The 17,400-nt window shown below is 39.7% G+C and overlaps 1 protein-coding gene across 2 annotated transcripts in view; it reads left to right on the forward strand.

Annotated features, from left to right (window-relative positions):
- The first annotated feature begins 79 nt into the window (after positions 1 to 79).
- Positions 80 to 17,400, forward strand: part of TEX9 (testis expressed 9) — a 204,531-nt gene continuing 187,210 nt past the window's right edge. The window contains exons 1-3 of one of the 2 annotated variants that reach the window (XM_024767807.1): positions 80 to 341; positions 10,404 to 10,505; positions 15,040 to 15,073. In XM_024767807.1, coding sequence (XP_024623575.1) covers positions 10,418 to 10,505; positions 15,040 to 15,073 — 122 coding nt within the window. In that variant the 5' untranslated portion in view covers positions 80 to 341; positions 10,404 to 10,417. The remainder of the gene's footprint in view (positions 342 to 10,403; positions 10,506 to 15,039; positions 15,074 to 17,400) is intronic. The other variant, XM_024767804.1, reaches the window with a different exon arrangement.

The raw sequence follows: 17,400 nt of genomic DNA on the forward strand, positions 1-17,400 counted from the left end.
GTGTGCGGGATACGCGCGCGGGCGCGGGGGGCCGCACGGGCGCGGAGGGCGGGCGCGGGCCAGCTAGGCCCGGAACGTGAGCCGCCGGGGCCGAGGAGGGGACTGGCCGAGCTGGTGGAGGAGAGCAGGAAAACGTCGGGGGAGGTGCTGGCGAGAGAAGGAGAACTTGCGTGAGGAGGAGGAGGAGAAACCAAATTTAACATTTGGCGTGGAAATGGGATTTTTTTTTTTTTTTTTTGCATCCTCCAAGCAAGTAAAGTGAAATCAATCAACATTATCCTCCCTCCCCTCGGCAAGCGAGGATTACTTTCTCCTTGGGTAAAGGAAGAGAACTGAAGCAGGTAAGAGCATAAGCTGACTTTTCAGAAGCCCCCAAAGAAGAACACCCGTTGGAATTAACCACCCTTTAGGTCATTTAGTCTTGAACGGAAATCGCAAGGCAGGAGCTGGGTTGAGTGCTCCTCGGTCGGGCATTCAAAGCCCTCCAAATCTGGCCCCACTTTAGCTATCCAATCATAGCTGCCTCCATCCCCGTGCAAGAACTCCCGGCTCCAATCAGTGAAGTCTCCATGCCATTCTCAATGCGCCGCAGACTCATTCTTCCTTCGTGCCTTTGCTCTTGCTCTTCCTCTCACCTCCCTCCCCACCCCACCCCCTTTCCTGGATTGCCCTCCCTCCTCCTCTATACCGCTCTCCAGCCAACCCAGGCTCTCGGGCACAGCTCAAGTCGCGGCTTGTCAGGGTCCCTGGCAGCCAAGGCCCCTGCCTGCCTCGGAAAGAAACGCGTGTAGTTCTCACAACATGGAGGCTCAGACTCCAGCCACAAGCTCCTTCCTTCGGAGCCAGTTGAACCCCTGGACGTACTCTCTGCCCCCTACCACGCTACTCATCCTTAAGAGCTAGCTTTGCCCACGAAGAGTAAGACTCCCTGCCAGAAACATGCAAGTCCCCTTTAAGAGCAGAAGAATTGGCTTTTCTAGGTGGGGCTGATCAGGGAGGCCTAAACTGCCTGGGTGTAGAAGGCTACAGCCAAGGCCTCTGGCACCAGACGGAACAGCTGCTCAGCTCACACTGACCTTTCTATGGGCCTGTGGGTGTTATGAGCTATTCTGCTTTAACTTTTCTGACAGTTTCTATCAGGTTTCTACCTGTCAGATTCTCTGGCCACTTTCCTGCAGTGCTTGGACTTTGGGCAGTGAGTCCCTGCCACCTTTTAGACTCCTCCTGGGTGGGGAATCTGATTGGCTTGGGTTTCTTGGCCTTTGGAGTTCTAGGTTCCCTGCCTTGGCCTGGAACCTTTTTGCTTTTGCACCACTGTGCCCTCAGGCCTGACTCACAGAATCCACTCCCAGCTTCACCCTGAGTTCTTGCACATGGTGGGAGCAGGAGGAGTAGGAGGGAGGAAGGACACCTGCGTGCAAGACAGCTCCTCCATGAGGATTCGAAGCCCCTTGGATTCCTTTGCACCCTGAAACCCACCGCACTGACTCTGCCACACAAACAAGCCCCCGTTTCCATAACCTAGGGTCACTATTAGCTTAGCCATTTCTAGAAAATATTAGTTGTTTATGAATTCATTTTGCTTATGGACCCTTATGTTCTATGTAAAAACAGGCTTTTTTTCAGTACCAAATTGATAGACGTGCTGTGCACTAGACAGAAGCTTTGAGGAATGAAAATGGCTGATGTTTGCTGAGCACTTTTTACTGTGCAAGACAGAGCTAGCACTTTCCATATATTGTCATCCCCAAATTGTATAGTGTAGTACTAGTCTCCCTATTTTACAGATGAACCAGAAGCTTAGCGAGGTTAACATTCTTAAAGTGACCCAAATAGTAAATGAGGGAGCCAGGATTTGAATCCTGAAGTCTAATGCCAGAGCTTATAAGCCTTGGTGAAAATGAAGTTATACTGAAAAATCTTGAATGCCTATCTAAGCTGTATATCCATGGGGAAGATGGAGGGAGTAAAAAGGCATTGGGGAAAGTTGCAAAGTCTCCCAGGTTCTAATTTTTTTACCTTGCCAAGAGAGAATGATGGCTCCACGTTGCCACACCCTGGGAGGGGGAGACCCTAGGGAGGAGGTTCATCCAAGAAGGGTAATGTATCTGAGACTGCCAAACGCCTTAAGAAAAGGAAGCTGAGAACCAAGACGTTTCTTTTAAAATTTACTACCGGGTGTCACACAGGCTGACTTCCCGACTGCAATTTTTCAGGGTTTTATAGGTTCCATAAAAGAGCATGTCATCCCAGCAGCCACTAGAGGGCACAGCAGAGCCGCAACCCTGAACTGCCCTCTAGCGGCGGTGCTGACGAGAGGGCAGTGTTGAGCCTGTGGGCCCTCAAGGGCCCACGGGGGGTTGACATCTGGGACTCTTAGGTTCAACCAGCAATGAGAGGGGTCGCAGATAATGTCAGACTTAAGAGATCTTATTGCCAGAATGGACATCCTTGCAGGGAGGCTTTAAAAGAGTCAGCCCCCACTGCTCACTTAAAATCTGGGAGTGGAGTGTGTGTTTTGTTACCGTCTTCCGAGAGGGCGGTGAATACGGTTATACCAGTAGAAACCTAAAAGAAATCTGATGAAGTTATTCAAAATCGTGGGTGGGGACTCAAGCCAAACCCAGATACCTTGAGTAAAGGTGGCAGTGTAGCCATGGTGCTTCTGAAATTGTGTTTGCCCCCCTCTGGTTATGAAACTCTGTACTAAGGTCCTTCAGGGACCCAGAATCAATGTGGCTGATTTCCTCAGACCTTCGGTTTGACTCAGTGAGAAGTAGCGGAAAACATTATAGTGAACATGAATTTTCAAGAGAATACACTAAATTTTGAGCTTTTGTTTCTCAACCCTGAGGAGTATAAGTCTGTTCTCCCTGGGAAAGTGTACTCCTGTGGAAAATTTTGAGAAACACTGATGTAGTGGGGAAGAAAGACTCCAGTCTGAGAGTCAGAAAACCTAGGAATTCAAACCCTCTGTTCTCATCTCTATAAAAATGAAATCATGACCTATCTCACAGGGTTATTGTGAGAAACACATAAGGTGATACCTAAACCAGGGAAATGCTGTACACAGAGAAAGACAGTCTATAAGGTAGATCGTGAGTACCTCGAAGCCTTATTTTATCTTAGTAATCCCGGGACACAATTCCTTACTCCTGGGTGTTCATATTTGTTGAACTGAGTAGTTACCTAACCTGAATTTTCTTAGCCCAGTACATTATACCATCTTGCTCTCTTATGTCTAAACTTTGTCTTCTTTATGAAACTACAGGAGTACATATGTTTATGTACATATGTTTATCATACATTTATTATACCCCATACATAAGAGTGTCAGGCATTGAAAATATAAATAAATAGATAGATAGGTAAGACCTGGTCCTAACTTGAAGTAGTTTACATTCTGGGGAGAAGAGAGACCTATTAATATATATTAGTTACACAAGGTGATGAGTATAGTGGGGGGAGGGATTGGTCCTGCTCAAGGTAAAAGAGCTTTTGGAGAAGGCCTCTTGGCTATCATTTGAATGGGGTCTCATCGGGTGAATAGAAGTTCAACAGGCAGTACACTGAGGGAAGATGTTTTCAGGTCAAGGAGCAGCATGAACACTGGTGTGAAGCCATGAAAGGGCACATGAGATGAGTGCATAATGCAGAACCCAGTGTTAGCTCTGTGCTCAGATCCTTAATGGAGTGTATAGGGGAGGAGAAGGAGGGGAGGGAGACACAGCCCATTTTACTAAGTGTTACTCCGTTAGTTACGATTGTTCTGACAAAATGAGGCCTCAAATAGGCTCATCATTGGTTAATACTGGTTAAGTGCTTAAAGTGTACATTTAATTTCCACCAAGTATGGTGGTTTACAGATGTGGAAAAGATCAGGTTCTACCCTCTTTTCCTTTCCCTCTTAAAAACAAAGGATTCCCTCATCCTTTTTTCCTTTATCATTACTTTCTCTGCCTTCTTCCATTGCAAACTTTTCCCTCTAGCAGCTGAAAGTGGAATATGTAATTATCTACATGTTATTATTTAAGGGAACAGGGAAGGAAGGCTTTCCATCTCCAAAAAAACTTTCTGTGTATCAGAAAGTGATGATTAATTTCTTTGGACTAAGCTCTTGTCTTTCAAAATGCATGTAGTACAAGGGGAGCTGATGTATCAAGTTCCAGTGCTGTAATGTAATTGAGTTTTCAGTCTTTTACTAGCATTAGAGGGAGGGAGGTGAGGGCAGTCAGGGGGAAGACAACAAAGAGGAAGCAAGATAACAGAAGAGGGAGGTTGGAAGGCTCAAAACCAAGTGCATATTGGCAAATTTGGTTAAATTTTCTCCACGCCATACTTACTAATGTTAGCATGATATGAAAATATGATTTCTCCTGTTAGAGTGCTAATATTCTATTATGTCATCAAAACAATGGTTTGTTAAGGGGAAGTAGCCTAACTATTCAAATACTGTGTAAGGCAACAAGGTGTTAACAACCCTGTCACTACCTGGCTATGTGACCCTATCTATACCAGTCATTCTGTCAGGTCCCTTTACTTACTCCTAAGGATTATTGGGATAAAGTTCTCGTAATGTACTTGGCTCTTCAAGTGAAAGGTATTATGAAAATGAATGCCAGGTACTGCTTTGATTTCATTTAGAAATTTTCCACTGTTGTTACAATACACGTTTATGTTGTGACCTGCATTCTCTTTTTATGAAAGAAGGTTCAAGTTAATATCATCCGTCTGAATTTTAAAAGAAATGTTTACTTTTACTTGGGGCCAGAAAGGTCCCAAGTAGAAATTTGATATCTTGGAAATTCAGGCCAGCAGCAGCTATGAACAGAAGCCGGTAAAGGAAAAGCATATTTACTTAACCTTAAAAGTGACAGTAAAAAGACACTAGAGCCAGTCCTACAATGAGGAGGTCAGCACTGGTGCAGTCTGAACTGGTAGAGCCTAGTCAGTAATCCACAAACTCATCACTCCTCAGTTCAAGACACATTTAAGTCCCTCTTATATACTAATTATTATGCTGAAACTACAGAAAGATTTAAAAATAAGTGGTAAGGGACTTCCCTGGTGGACCAGTGTGTCAGACTCTGTGCTCCCAATGCAGGGTCCTGGATTCAATCCCTGGTCGGGGAACTAGATCCCACATGCGTGCCGCAACTAAGAATCCGCATGGCACAACTAAGAAGTTCACATGCCGCAACTAAAGAGCCCACATGCCTCAACAAAGATCCTGCGTGCCATAGCTAAGACCCAGCACAGCCAAAATAAATCAATAAATCAAAAAAAAAAAATTTAAAAAAATAAGTGGTAAATACAGTATTGTTCTAATCTTCAAGAAGTTCATAATCTAATTGGAACATAGACATATCAGCCCACACATATTTTTAAACATGAAGTGAAAATGCAGGGAACAAACAAAAAAATAAGTGTGTGCCAGGATAATTTATTGAGCTATTAATTTGGTTTATGTTCCCCTTATATTTTCCCTCCTCTCCATTCCAAACATGCTTCAAGGGAGTTTTGTGTTTCTAGGCAGAAAGAAGTTTACAGGAGCTCCATATTAGACCATTCCAGGGGGCACCACTCACATTGTAATTGAAGCCTCCTGGATCACAACTCCTTAGGATGCTGTTACCCCTGGAGTTGTGCCCAGCAATTTGCCTTCCAGGTTCCTTGCTCCTAGAGGGATTTTGCTAGGGGGTTCAAGTGGTAGGGGCATCTAGTGAGGGAAAGGAGGAAAGAGAGAGAAGGAAGGAGGGGTTGTGCGTAGTTGGAACTGTTGCAAATGAAAAAATTTCCCAAACTGGAAAAGAGTCAAAGTTCAGGGTTGCAGTAGTGGGGACACCAGCCCTGTTTCCTCGATCACCCCAAGTGATAGCCAGACCTCAGACAGATGCATGGTGACCCTATGGAGGCTGGATTGCCCTACCACTCTTTGTCTATGAGCAGAGCTGTTGCTTGGCTTCTAGGGACCATGTATCCCTGAACAAAGAAGTTGTCAAAGTCCATCTTCCCCCATTTTCTGGGCTCAACATAAATCTTCCAGACTCTAGTGCATTTCTAGGGAAGAACGGAGGGAAGCCCAGTAATAACTGGGATTGGAGTTCCTTCTACTTCAGTGGAATTAAGGCTGGGATCATTTAAGTCTGACGTGAATTTAATTTGATTTAAACACAATAAAGAAACGTGACATTTCTTGCGCGCCCAAACTTGTACTTACAGCTTTAAACCTAACTAGTGGTGGATACTATATACAAAGCAGTGTTAAGCGAGATGTGTAAGATTAAGCATCACAGTGAATGGCACAGCTAATAACTGCTGAGGGAGTTAAGAGAAAGCAAAGAGCAAATGGAGGTGGCTTCACGGAGGGCCAAAAAAAAGTAAAACAGAGGTGGCTTCACGGAGGGCTTCGGACAGAGCTGGAGTGTAAGGAAAGGGAAGAAGTTTGTGAAAGTGGGAGAGAGAATGTCAGCAAGCCAGAAGGGAAAAGCAGTGTGAACAGAAGCAGGAAAATCAGCATGACTAAAGAGACAAACAGGAGACTGGCCTGACCGGAGTGAATAGCTGATGATAAAGGTTGTGCTGGGTACCAAATTCCAAATCTCTGCTTCTGTCCTCGCTGTACAAGGCAGGGTTGGATCAGAGAACAACCAGTAGAATATATGATAAATTTCTTGTAATATTCATTATGATCACATATTTATCACAATATTTATTGTAATTATTCTATTATAATATATAATTTAAAGGAACTGGCTTGCCTGATTGTGCGGGTTAATAGGTCCAAACTCTGTAAGGCAGGCCAGCAGGCTGACAGGCCAGAAACTCTTGGGCAGGAACAGGAGCTGCAGTTTACAGGTGGAATTTCTTCTTCCTTAGGAAAAACCTTAGTTTTGCTCTTAAGGCCTTTCACTTGATTAGATGGAGTCCACCCAGAATATCAAGGATAATCTCCTTTACTTAAAGTCCAATGATTGTAGATGTTAACCACATCTAACAGAATTCCTTCACAGCAACACCTAGGTTAGCATTTAATTGAATAACTGGTACATTAGCCTAGTCAAGTCAAGTTGACACATAAAACTAACAGTCACATTCACTACACTCTTTATGTCATCCCTCATGTATTTGAGAAGAGGAGGAAGTCTTTGGACTTTCTTCTTAGGAACCTCAGGAAAGATCCTTTCCTATGAAGTAGGCCAACTTGTGTCCTTTCCTTGGGTATATTTATTTTCTTTGCTCTTTTTTGTATATAAATATACATACTCCCAGGAACTTCCTGTTTTTCTTCATCCTTCCCTCCCGCTCCCATTACCTGAAGTTGTACCAAGTAAGAATTGTGGTTTGATGTTAGTATGGGTTTTTAAGAAATCTTTTGTTTTTCCTATTTATAGTGCCTCTAATGTACCTATTACCATCATTCTCCTGAGTTGGCCAAGCTCTCAGATTTCTGCCTTCTGTAGCTACCTTCTAAAGGGCTCAGCTGATGTAAGCCTCCATCCTTGTCACTTGTAACCCTGGGTCTGTGGTTGGAACAGGGCTCAGCATCCAACATAAGGGCAACCAATCCCCTGGCTGGACAGTGACCTGTGAGCTGGCTAAATATAAGGTCTTTGCTCAAGGAAGAGGTTAGTAATTAGTTAACAAATTGATTCCTTTCTTCGAGAATATGAATATGATAAAGAGAGACAGGCAGTTGGCGGTAAAAAAAAAAATAAAGCAGCTAAGAGGCACAAGAGAGGCAGACCTCAGAAAGCATTAGGCAGCAGCAACCAGTAGAGGGAATAAGTAAGAGGCAACTGTGAGAAGACAAGCAGAAAAGGCTTTCAGAAGATAAGATAGTTGCTTAGTAATGGTAGGAGCAATAGGCCCAGAGGTGGATAGAAACTGGGGAGATTTTTTGATGGAGCTCCAGAGTAAGAGGGCACAAATGAGGAAGAGCAGATTATTGGCCACGCCTTGGGGAAATCCAGAGTAACTGACCAGAAACCAAGGAGCAGAAAGTCTTAAGTGACTTCATACAGACTTGAAGAGAGCTAGGGAACTAAAAGTCCATTTAGGTTCCAATGCAGTTCTAGCAAGTGGTTTATTTCCTCAGATCCTCAGGAGAAGGTTTCCATTGCTACCTTACTTTAGGGTGGATCTCTCTCTTCCAAAAGATTCTTACACATGCGGTTATGGTCCTGACCATCTGAAGGGCTCAATTAAATGTCAAGAATTGCGTCCTCTTGAAAGTCTTACCTTATCCATTCCTTATCTCACCCGCACCCAGGTTGAGTTAGCTGTCCCTTTTCTGTGGTCCTTTAGGACCTCACACAGCCTTATGTCAAAGACACTATCTCATTATATGGTAATTGTAGGCTTACTTGTCAATTTCTTGTACCCACCCTCCCCACCGTTGGCTCCAAGTACTGTGAACTGTATGTGGTTAGGATGTATGTTTTTATAATTTTTTTTTTTTTTTTGCGGTACGTGGGCCTCTCACTGCTGTGGCCTCTCCCGTTGCGGAGCACAGGCTCCGGACGCACAGGCTCAGCAACCATGGCTCACGGGCCCAGCCGCTCCGCGGCATGTGGGATCTTCCCGGACCGGGGCACGAACTCGTGTCCCCTGCATCATTAGGCGGACTCCCAACCACTGCGCCACCAAGGAAGCCCTATGTTTTTATTCTTTTCTGTATCTCCTACATATAGTACAGTCCCTACCATAAAGTAGCCAAATAATAAATGTTTGTTGAATTGAATTATTGAGTTAGAGAGAACTCCTTTTGTTTAGGCCAAGAAAAACAAAGGCAGGATGCAGGAAAAAGCAGAATGGGCTAATAAGAAAACTCAATAGCTTGTCTGTAATAATAGTGCAGGTACTAAGAATTTAGTTAATTCATACTTAAAATTCATGTCTCTGTGACTATACAAAAATTTCCCAAGCAGCCAAATATTGTCTGTTCAGCTAGATATCTGGTGCTATGATTCACCAGTTTTAAAGGTACTTTGGCCAGCCCTCTTCCTTTTTTTCGTTTCGTTTTGTTTTGTTTTATTTTTTGCGGTACGCGGGCCTCTCACTGTTGTGGCCTCTCCCGTTGCGGAGCATAGGCTCCGGACATGCAGGCCCAGTGGCCATGGCTCACGGGCCTAGCCACTCCGTGGCACGTGGGATCTTCCCGGACTGGGGCGCGAACCCATGTCCCCTGCATCAGCAGGTGGACTCTCAACCACTGCACCACCAGGGAAGCCCCCTCTTCCTTTTAAGTAGAAGAGTCAGCTACGTTCTCCCTTCAGCCTCCAGTTTCTCATCTGAATTCAGATCCACACTCTTGGAGAGGCCAGGCTTGAGGCTCACTCTCAGGAACATCCCTTGGGCTTCGGAGCTGAGAGTCCAGGACCCAAATCCCAGCCATACCCCTTGCCACTTTTGTAGTCCCAGACAAGTCCCTCACAACTCTCTGAGCCTTGGTTTCAAAGTGGTAGAAGTAGGGAAATAGGACTCCCTTACATAGTTATGCTGAATGTTTGATGAAAAATATTTGTGAAAATACCTAGCACAATGTCTTATACTTCGTAAGAGCCAAATAAATGTGAATTTCCTGTATATTCCTGAGGAGGTGGAGAAGGGATGGGAAGACATAGGATGATGGTGGAAGACAAGGACCTTGACAGTTACAGAGGCCCTGAAAATCAAATGGGCCAGCAGCTGAGGGACTGTGTGCCACCACTTGAAAATCTGATAAAGCACAGGTCTTAGTCATCCAAAGCCACACTGCACCTGAGGCAGCTGCCACAGGAGATTTTTTAATCAGTGTGGAAGGACATTCAAACCCTGCCAGGTTGAAGTTGGGGCACAGTTGATAGTGAGATAGGCATCATTAATGGCAAGGGGAAAATTTTTGGCCTACACCAAGCAGAGAAAATTTTGAGATTCATCTAATGCTGTCTCAGAGAGTTCTGAGAATGTACAGAGGCAACCTCTGCAAATAAACCCAACACTGGAAATGGAGAAAGAAGGGAAGGTGTTAATAATCAATTGAGGAATCTCAGAGTATTCATAGGAATTTCACATCCATATGTATCCCTTCTGAGGTCCCGAAAGAAAGCCCAGTGAGACCAGCTACTCTTCCCAGGGACTTAAGAGCCCAGATAACGTGTGTGTGTGTGATAGACGGAGGGGGGCGTCAGGGTTTATGTTTTCCAGCTGCTCTGGGTAGAGTTCCCTTAAATCAGGATTAAAAACTGTTAAAAGTTAGCTCATAAACAGGCTAACTGGACAGGCTGCTTGGCAGGCAGGGATTGAGGTATGGCAGGATGGGGGTAGCATTCCAAAACAGGATGAGCTTGTTAGTCAGATTTTTCTGACTGAATATGTCACAGATGTCACTGATTGCTGCCTAATGTGTCATTTGTTATCAGGCAGAAAATGCTAAATGATTACAGCTCTGCAGCAACCGGTGTCTCCCACCCCCATGAAGGAACACTTTTTAATTGAATGGACCACCGAATCTATTTTTAAAGGCAAGTGACTCAAGACTAAGTACCCCTTTTCACTCTAATTGGTGAACATCGTTTTCTCATTTCGAGTCCCCTCAGAGATGCTGTTGGAGTAGGGCTTCAATGTTCTTTCTGTGTCGTGGATGCTCTTTCTGAGTATATTTTTAAATGTTTTGAAATTTTAAATATGGTAAGATAATAAGTTACCACCCACAAATAAATTATATTTAATGGTGTTTTGAAAGGGTTAGTTTTAAAATCCTGTGTTTGAAGATTAAATCAAGACGTCAGACTGAAGGAAGCTTACCTCTACCAAATCTTACGAAATGACAGAAAAGGTTGAGAGATGGGAGAAAGGGGAAGGGGGAGAGGAATAATTGGTAACAGGACTGGGGACAAAGAAGTGTCATCAGTCTATCAGAAAATTTGGAAAATTTTCTTGGAAAAACAAATTAGAGCACCTGGACCTCAAATACTCCTAAGCTTAAGACTGCTAAAGGATTAGAAGCAATTTCAGGGCTGCTCCCATCTCAGAAAGAGCAGATTCAGTGCGTAGAGGGTGCTAGCGTAATGACCAGAGCAATGAATGAAGACATAGCAGTTGGAGCAGCTGGACTGCTGATCTCCTTCCCTTTTCCTGCTTAGAATTGTCCCCAGATTAAAGCAGTGAGCCTGTGGGTCCTGGGAGCCAAAGATAGAATAATAGCAATGGACTCCAGGAGGGACAGGGAGACCCCTCACTCTGAAATCACTCTGCCCAGCAGTATGTCCTTCCCTTCTCCTATAATCACTGAAGTCAACTCACATTAAGCAGAAGTAGAGCACTAAAAGGAATTTTCATTTACAAAGTAAAAGATTAATCAACGTAAGAATAACCCAAGTTTGTAGAGGCAACAAACTCAGTAAATACTGAAATAATACCTGTGGAAAGATAAATGAAAAGCAAGTATAAATTTCGTCTTATTTTAAGAAAAATATAACTATAAGTAAAATATATACTTGCTACAAATTAACAGTTATCTTCAAAGAGATTAGGACATTATTACATTAATGGAAAGGAAGCAAACAGTGATCTTAGGGGTTAAAAACATGATTTTCAAAATAAGAAAACTCAGCAGATGTATATCATCAATAGAAATTCCTTGAAAGGATAACTGACTTTTGGATGAATTTTAATAAAATAAATAATGAATCCAAGAAAGGTGAAGATATTCAAGAAACAGTGGAAAGGAAAGAAACTAGTTAACTTGTCTAATTATGGCCTGTGTTTAAAAATTAGTAACATAAAATTAAAATCTAATTAGATGCTGGCAGACTTTTTCTGTAAAAGACCAGAGAGTAAATATTTTCAGCTTTGTGGTCCATACAGACTCTGTCTTAACTACTCAGCTCTGCTGCTATAGTGTGAAAGCAGCCATAGATAATATGTAATTGAATGGGCCTGTTTGTGTTCCAATAAAACTTTATTTACAAAACAGGCAGCAGGACAGATTTAGCCTGCCTGCCACCCCTGTTTTGGATGAATGCAGCATAAAGATGGCAGAGACAAGGTGTGATGAAGAGATAAGAGGAAAGTTCTAAAAGGTCAATTAATAATGAACCTTTACAAACCTAACAATATAACATCAAAAGTCATGTTTATAATATAACGTATAAAGTAAAAACTGATAGAAATACAGGTAGTGATGAAAAATACACAGCTATTTTGGAAGACTTCAACTCAGATATTGACAGATAAAGTAGGAAAAAAGGAAGCAAGCTAGTGAGAATTTGAATAACACAATAAAGAAACTTGACTGAATAGGTGTAAAGGACTGTACACAATAAATGGTGAATGCATAATCTCTTCTAACACACATGCAACATTAACTACTTTCTAAAACAAAGAGAGAAAAGAAAATGTTAATAAATTCTCAGATAAGAAATCATTCAGGTCACATTCTTTGATCACACTGCAATAAAATTTGGAGTTAGTACAAAAGAATACAATTTTTATAACTTGGAAATAAAAAACCCACACCTTTAAATAACTTTAACTTAGAATAACTTTAATGAAAAGAAATGTAAACTGAAGCTATCAATTATTTAAACATAACAATACCAAAAATTTATTAAACATTACTATGCAACCAGCTTTGTGGTAAGTGATCCACCTGGATTGTCTCATTTTATTATCACAATAATCCTGAGAAGTTGATTCCATTATCATCTCATTTCACAGATGAAGAACTGAAACACAAAGCTCTGTTAAATAACCTGCCCAAGAGCATATAGTCCATATATGACAGAGTTGGGATTTGAACCTAGATAGTATAGTCCAGAGCCAGTATATTTAACTGCTACAACAAGAAGAACAATGAGATCAATACAATTCAAAATCTATACATACTCAGAGAAAACTTATAGCCCTGGATGTATGCATTAGAAAATAGGAAAAGATTGAATGGAAGTAAATCGTGCATACAGTTCAAGAAGCTAAAGGAAGAAAAATAAAAATATATAAGGAAAGTATTACTAAAGAAAAAACCAGAAATGCATGAAATAAGGAGTAGAGTTAATCTGAATAAAATTAAAACTGATCATCTGAAAAGAAGCAAAAATATCAGAAGTCTAGAATGTTTAATCAAGGTTAAAAAAAAAAAGAAAAAGAGACAGAATTATCAACCTTTGAAATAAGAAAGGGACATTATAAGTATAGAGTAGATTCTAAAAAATCTGAGATGAATACAAAATTTAAGATAATAAGTTAGAAAATTCTAGATTAAAATAATTTCTGGAAAATAGAAATCACCAAAATTGACCCATGAAGAAATAGTCACCTTAAAACAACAACAATAAAAACAGTGAGAGCATAGTCAAAGCTCTCTCATAAAAGGTCACCAAACAAAGATGGTTCTATAAGTAAGGAACAAATAATCCCTATGGTATATTAATTAGTTAATCCAAAGCATGGAAAAAATAGAAAGTTTTCTAACCCATTTACATTGGAGCTGACATGGCCTGAATTTTAAAACTGGCAAGAAAAGCATACACTCACTTATGAACACATATACAGATATCTTAAGTGTTGGTATTAGTAACACTTTACTAATGCCAGAAATGTATTTTTTAAATGTCATAAGTAAGAAGGATTTATCTAAGCTATTTATCTAAGGTATTCAAGGCTGATTCAAAATTCAAAATATATTAATGCAAATCATTACATTCAAAATAAAAAAAATATTAAGAGATACAAATGGCGTTTGATACAATTTGACATCTTTTTTTTTAACATCTTTATTGGAGTATAATTGCTTTACAATGTTGTGTTAGTTTCTGCTGTATAACAAAGTGAATCAGCTATATGTATACATGTATCCCCATATCCCCTTCCTCTTGCATCTCCCTCCCACTCTCCCTATCCCACCCCTCTAGGTGATCACAAAGCACAGAAGCCTGTGCTATGCAGCTACTTCCCACTAGCTATTTTACATTTGGTAGTGTATATATGTCAATGCCACTCTTTCACTTCGTCCCAGCTTACCCTTCACCCACCCTGTGTCCTCAGGTCCATTCTCTACGTCTGTGTCTTTATTCCTGTCCTGCCCCTAGGTTGATTAGAAAGAAAACCACTTTTGCAAACCAGAAATAGAAAGAAACTTCTCTGTTTTAATGAAAGATATCTGCATACACAAGCATCATAGCTAATGAAGTATTAGAAGCTTTCCTATGAAAGTTTTTTCAATATTGCTTTGAGAGTCCTGGCTAATGCTATATGATAAGAAAAAGAAAGTTAAAAGTGGCAAACCAGGAGAAAATATTTTCAAAATATATATTATTACATTTAATAAAGAACACCCCAAAATTGATAATAAAAATATAAACAACCTAATAAAAACATGTGCAAAGGATCTAAATAACCACTTCCATAAGGAGAAATGTAAATAATGAATAAAAAGTAATTTAAAATAACAGTGAATTGCATTTTTTTTTTGCCCTTAGAACTGGCAAATTTGTAAGAGATTGATAATATCTAGTGTTTATAAAGATGCTGGGAAACAGGTATTTTCATATACTGTTGGTCAGAATGTAATTTGTAAGATTTTCTTAGAAAGCAATTTAGCAGAATTTACCAAAATTTTTACTCTACAATTTCTTTTACTCAGCAATTTTGTTTCTACTGTTTCAGCCAAAAGAATTGTTCATAGTACACAAAAAAGAAAATACTTGTTTGTGTGCACCAGGAAATTTTAAGAAAGTTTGTTGCAACATTGTTTCAAATAGTGAAAAATTAGGAGTAATTTATATATCCGTTAGTAGGGAAATTAATTATGTTACATTGATACAATAGAATACTGTGCAGCTGTTAAAATGAGACTGATCTGTATTTGACAGAAAGAGCTGAGAGATGTATTTTTAGGCTAAAAATAAAATTACAGAATTATTGTGAAGTGTGAATGTGAATTTTTTAATGTTACACATACATGTGCATATACATATATATATATGCACATATATATGTGCATGTAAATGTATAAAAAATAATTTGGAAGTAGAATCACCTAATGTTTTTTTTTAGGGAGGACAGCAATAATGAGGGACAGGAAACAGAGGTAAGACTAATGTTTTAGTCTCTATATTTCAGTGTTGTTTGAATCTTTCAGTGAAAATATGTCCTGTAAATTTCTATGATTTTTTAAAGTTTTTTTTTTTGAGTTTTAACATACTGAGACTAAAGTGCACAAATTATAAGTATATAGCCCAATGAATTTTTACACGTGTATTACTCATGTAACCACTACCCAGATCAAGATGTAGAATATTTCTGCTCCCTAGAATGCTCCATTGTGGTCCTCCATTGTACCCACCACCACAGATTATTTTATCTGTCCCTGAAATTCATAGAAATAGAATCATACAGCTTGTTCTAATTTTGTGTCTGGCTCTTTTAGTTTCATATCATGTCTACTATACTAATCCATGTTATCAGTTCTTTTCTATTGCTTATAGTATCCCACTGTATGAATACACCACAATTTAGTTATCCATTCCTCTATTGATAGACATTTGAGTTATTTTCAGTTTGGGGCTATTAGGAAGAAAACTGCTATGACTTGCCTTGTACATGCCTTCTGCGATATTCATGCATTTCTCTTATATACCTAGTACTGGAACTGCTGGGTCATAGAGGAGGTTTTAGTAGAGTGATTCAAGGTAATTGTAACAATTTACACTTTCATTAGTGTATATGGAAGTTCCAGTTCCAGTTGCTCCATATTCTGGTTACCACTGCATATTGTCAATTCTTTTCATTTTAGCCATTCTGATGAGTCCATACTGATATTACATTCTGGTTTTATTTTTATTTGCTTGATAACTAATCATATGGAACATCTTTTCATGTACTTATGTCCATGCTAATATTCTGTTTTCTAAAACTCCCACTCAAGATTTTTCTCATTTTGTTTGAGCTGTTTATCTTCATTGTGTTGTTTATCTTTTTCTTACTGATTTGTTGGCATTCTTTAGATATTGTGGCTATGAGATATTTTTTGGATATATATGCTACATCTATGATATATGTATATAAACATGCATATATATATGTATGCATATATATCACAAATGTCTTCTCTTAGTCTATGACTTTCTGGTTCACTCTCTTGATGGTGTACTTCGATAAATAGAATTTCAGAATTTATAAATCTTTTATGGTTCATGGTTTTTTGGGTCTTATTTAAGAAATCGCTGCCTACCCCAAGGGCCTGGAATTATTCGTCTATGTTATCTTCTAGAACGTGTCAGCAGACTATGGCCCATGTGGCCTGCCACCTGTTTTTGTAAATAAATTTTTATTGGAACACAGCGATTCCAATTCGTTAGTGTACTGTCTATGGTTGCTTTTGTGCTGTAGCAGTAGAGTTGAGTAGTTGCAACGGAGACCATGTGGACCACAAAATTGAAAATATTGAGTATCTTGTACTTTACAGAAAAAATTTACTACCCCTGTTCTAGAAAATTATTGATTTCCTTTCATATTAGGCCTATAATCCAATTGGAATTAAATTTTGTAAATGGTATAAAATAGGGTTAAAGTCTGTTACGTATGAATTATCTAATTGCTCCAGCATCACGTTTTGAAAAAAAATCTCATTACCACAAAATTGCAGTAGCACCTTTGATGTATATCAAGTTACTGTATAGGCATGGGCCTGTTTCTAGACTCTCTCTTCTATTTCACTGTTTGTTTATCTATCACTGCACCAGTACCACACTATCTTAAATATTGTAGGTTTATGCTAAGTCTTGGTATCTGATATTGTAAATCTTCCAACAATTTCTTCTTCCTGATTTTTTGACTCTTGCATTTCCATATAAAGTTTAGAATTGCCTGATAAATTTCCACAGAAAACCTTGCTGGGAATTTGACTGTGACTGCATTGAGTCAATAAATTAATTTTGGGAGAATTGATGTCTTTATAAAACAGAGTCTTCAAATCCATGAACATGGTATATTTATATATTTGTTTAAGTGTTCTGTGGTTTTCCCTACAATGTTTTGTATTTTTCAGTTTAGCAATCTTGCCTGTCTTTCATCAGATTCATTCCTAGATATTAGACCGTTTCCAAAGCTATTGTTAATAGTGTTGTATCTAAAATTTTATTGACTAATTGTTTTTGCAAGTGTAATATATAGAAATGCAATAGATTTTTATATATTGAGTTTGTACCTAGTGACCTACCTAAATTCATTTATTAATTCTAATAGTGTACATATTTTTTTGAGTTTTTCTATATTGACAACCACATCACCTGGAATTACATTTTTACTTGCTCCTTTCCAATATTTATACCTCATAATTCTTATTTCGTGCCCTTTTGCACTAATTGGGACCTATGGAACAATAATTAACAGAAATGATGAAAATGAATGTATTTG

Source organism: Neophocaena asiaeorientalis, unplaced genomic scaffold, assembly GCF_003031525.2.
Source record: "Neophocaena asiaeorientalis asiaeorientalis breed wild unplaced genomic scaffold, Neophocaena_asiaeorientalis_V1.1 scaffold71, whole genome shotgun sequence".
NCBI lineage: Eukaryota > Metazoa > Chordata > Mammalia > Artiodactyla > Phocoenidae > Neophocaena > Neophocaena asiaeorientalis.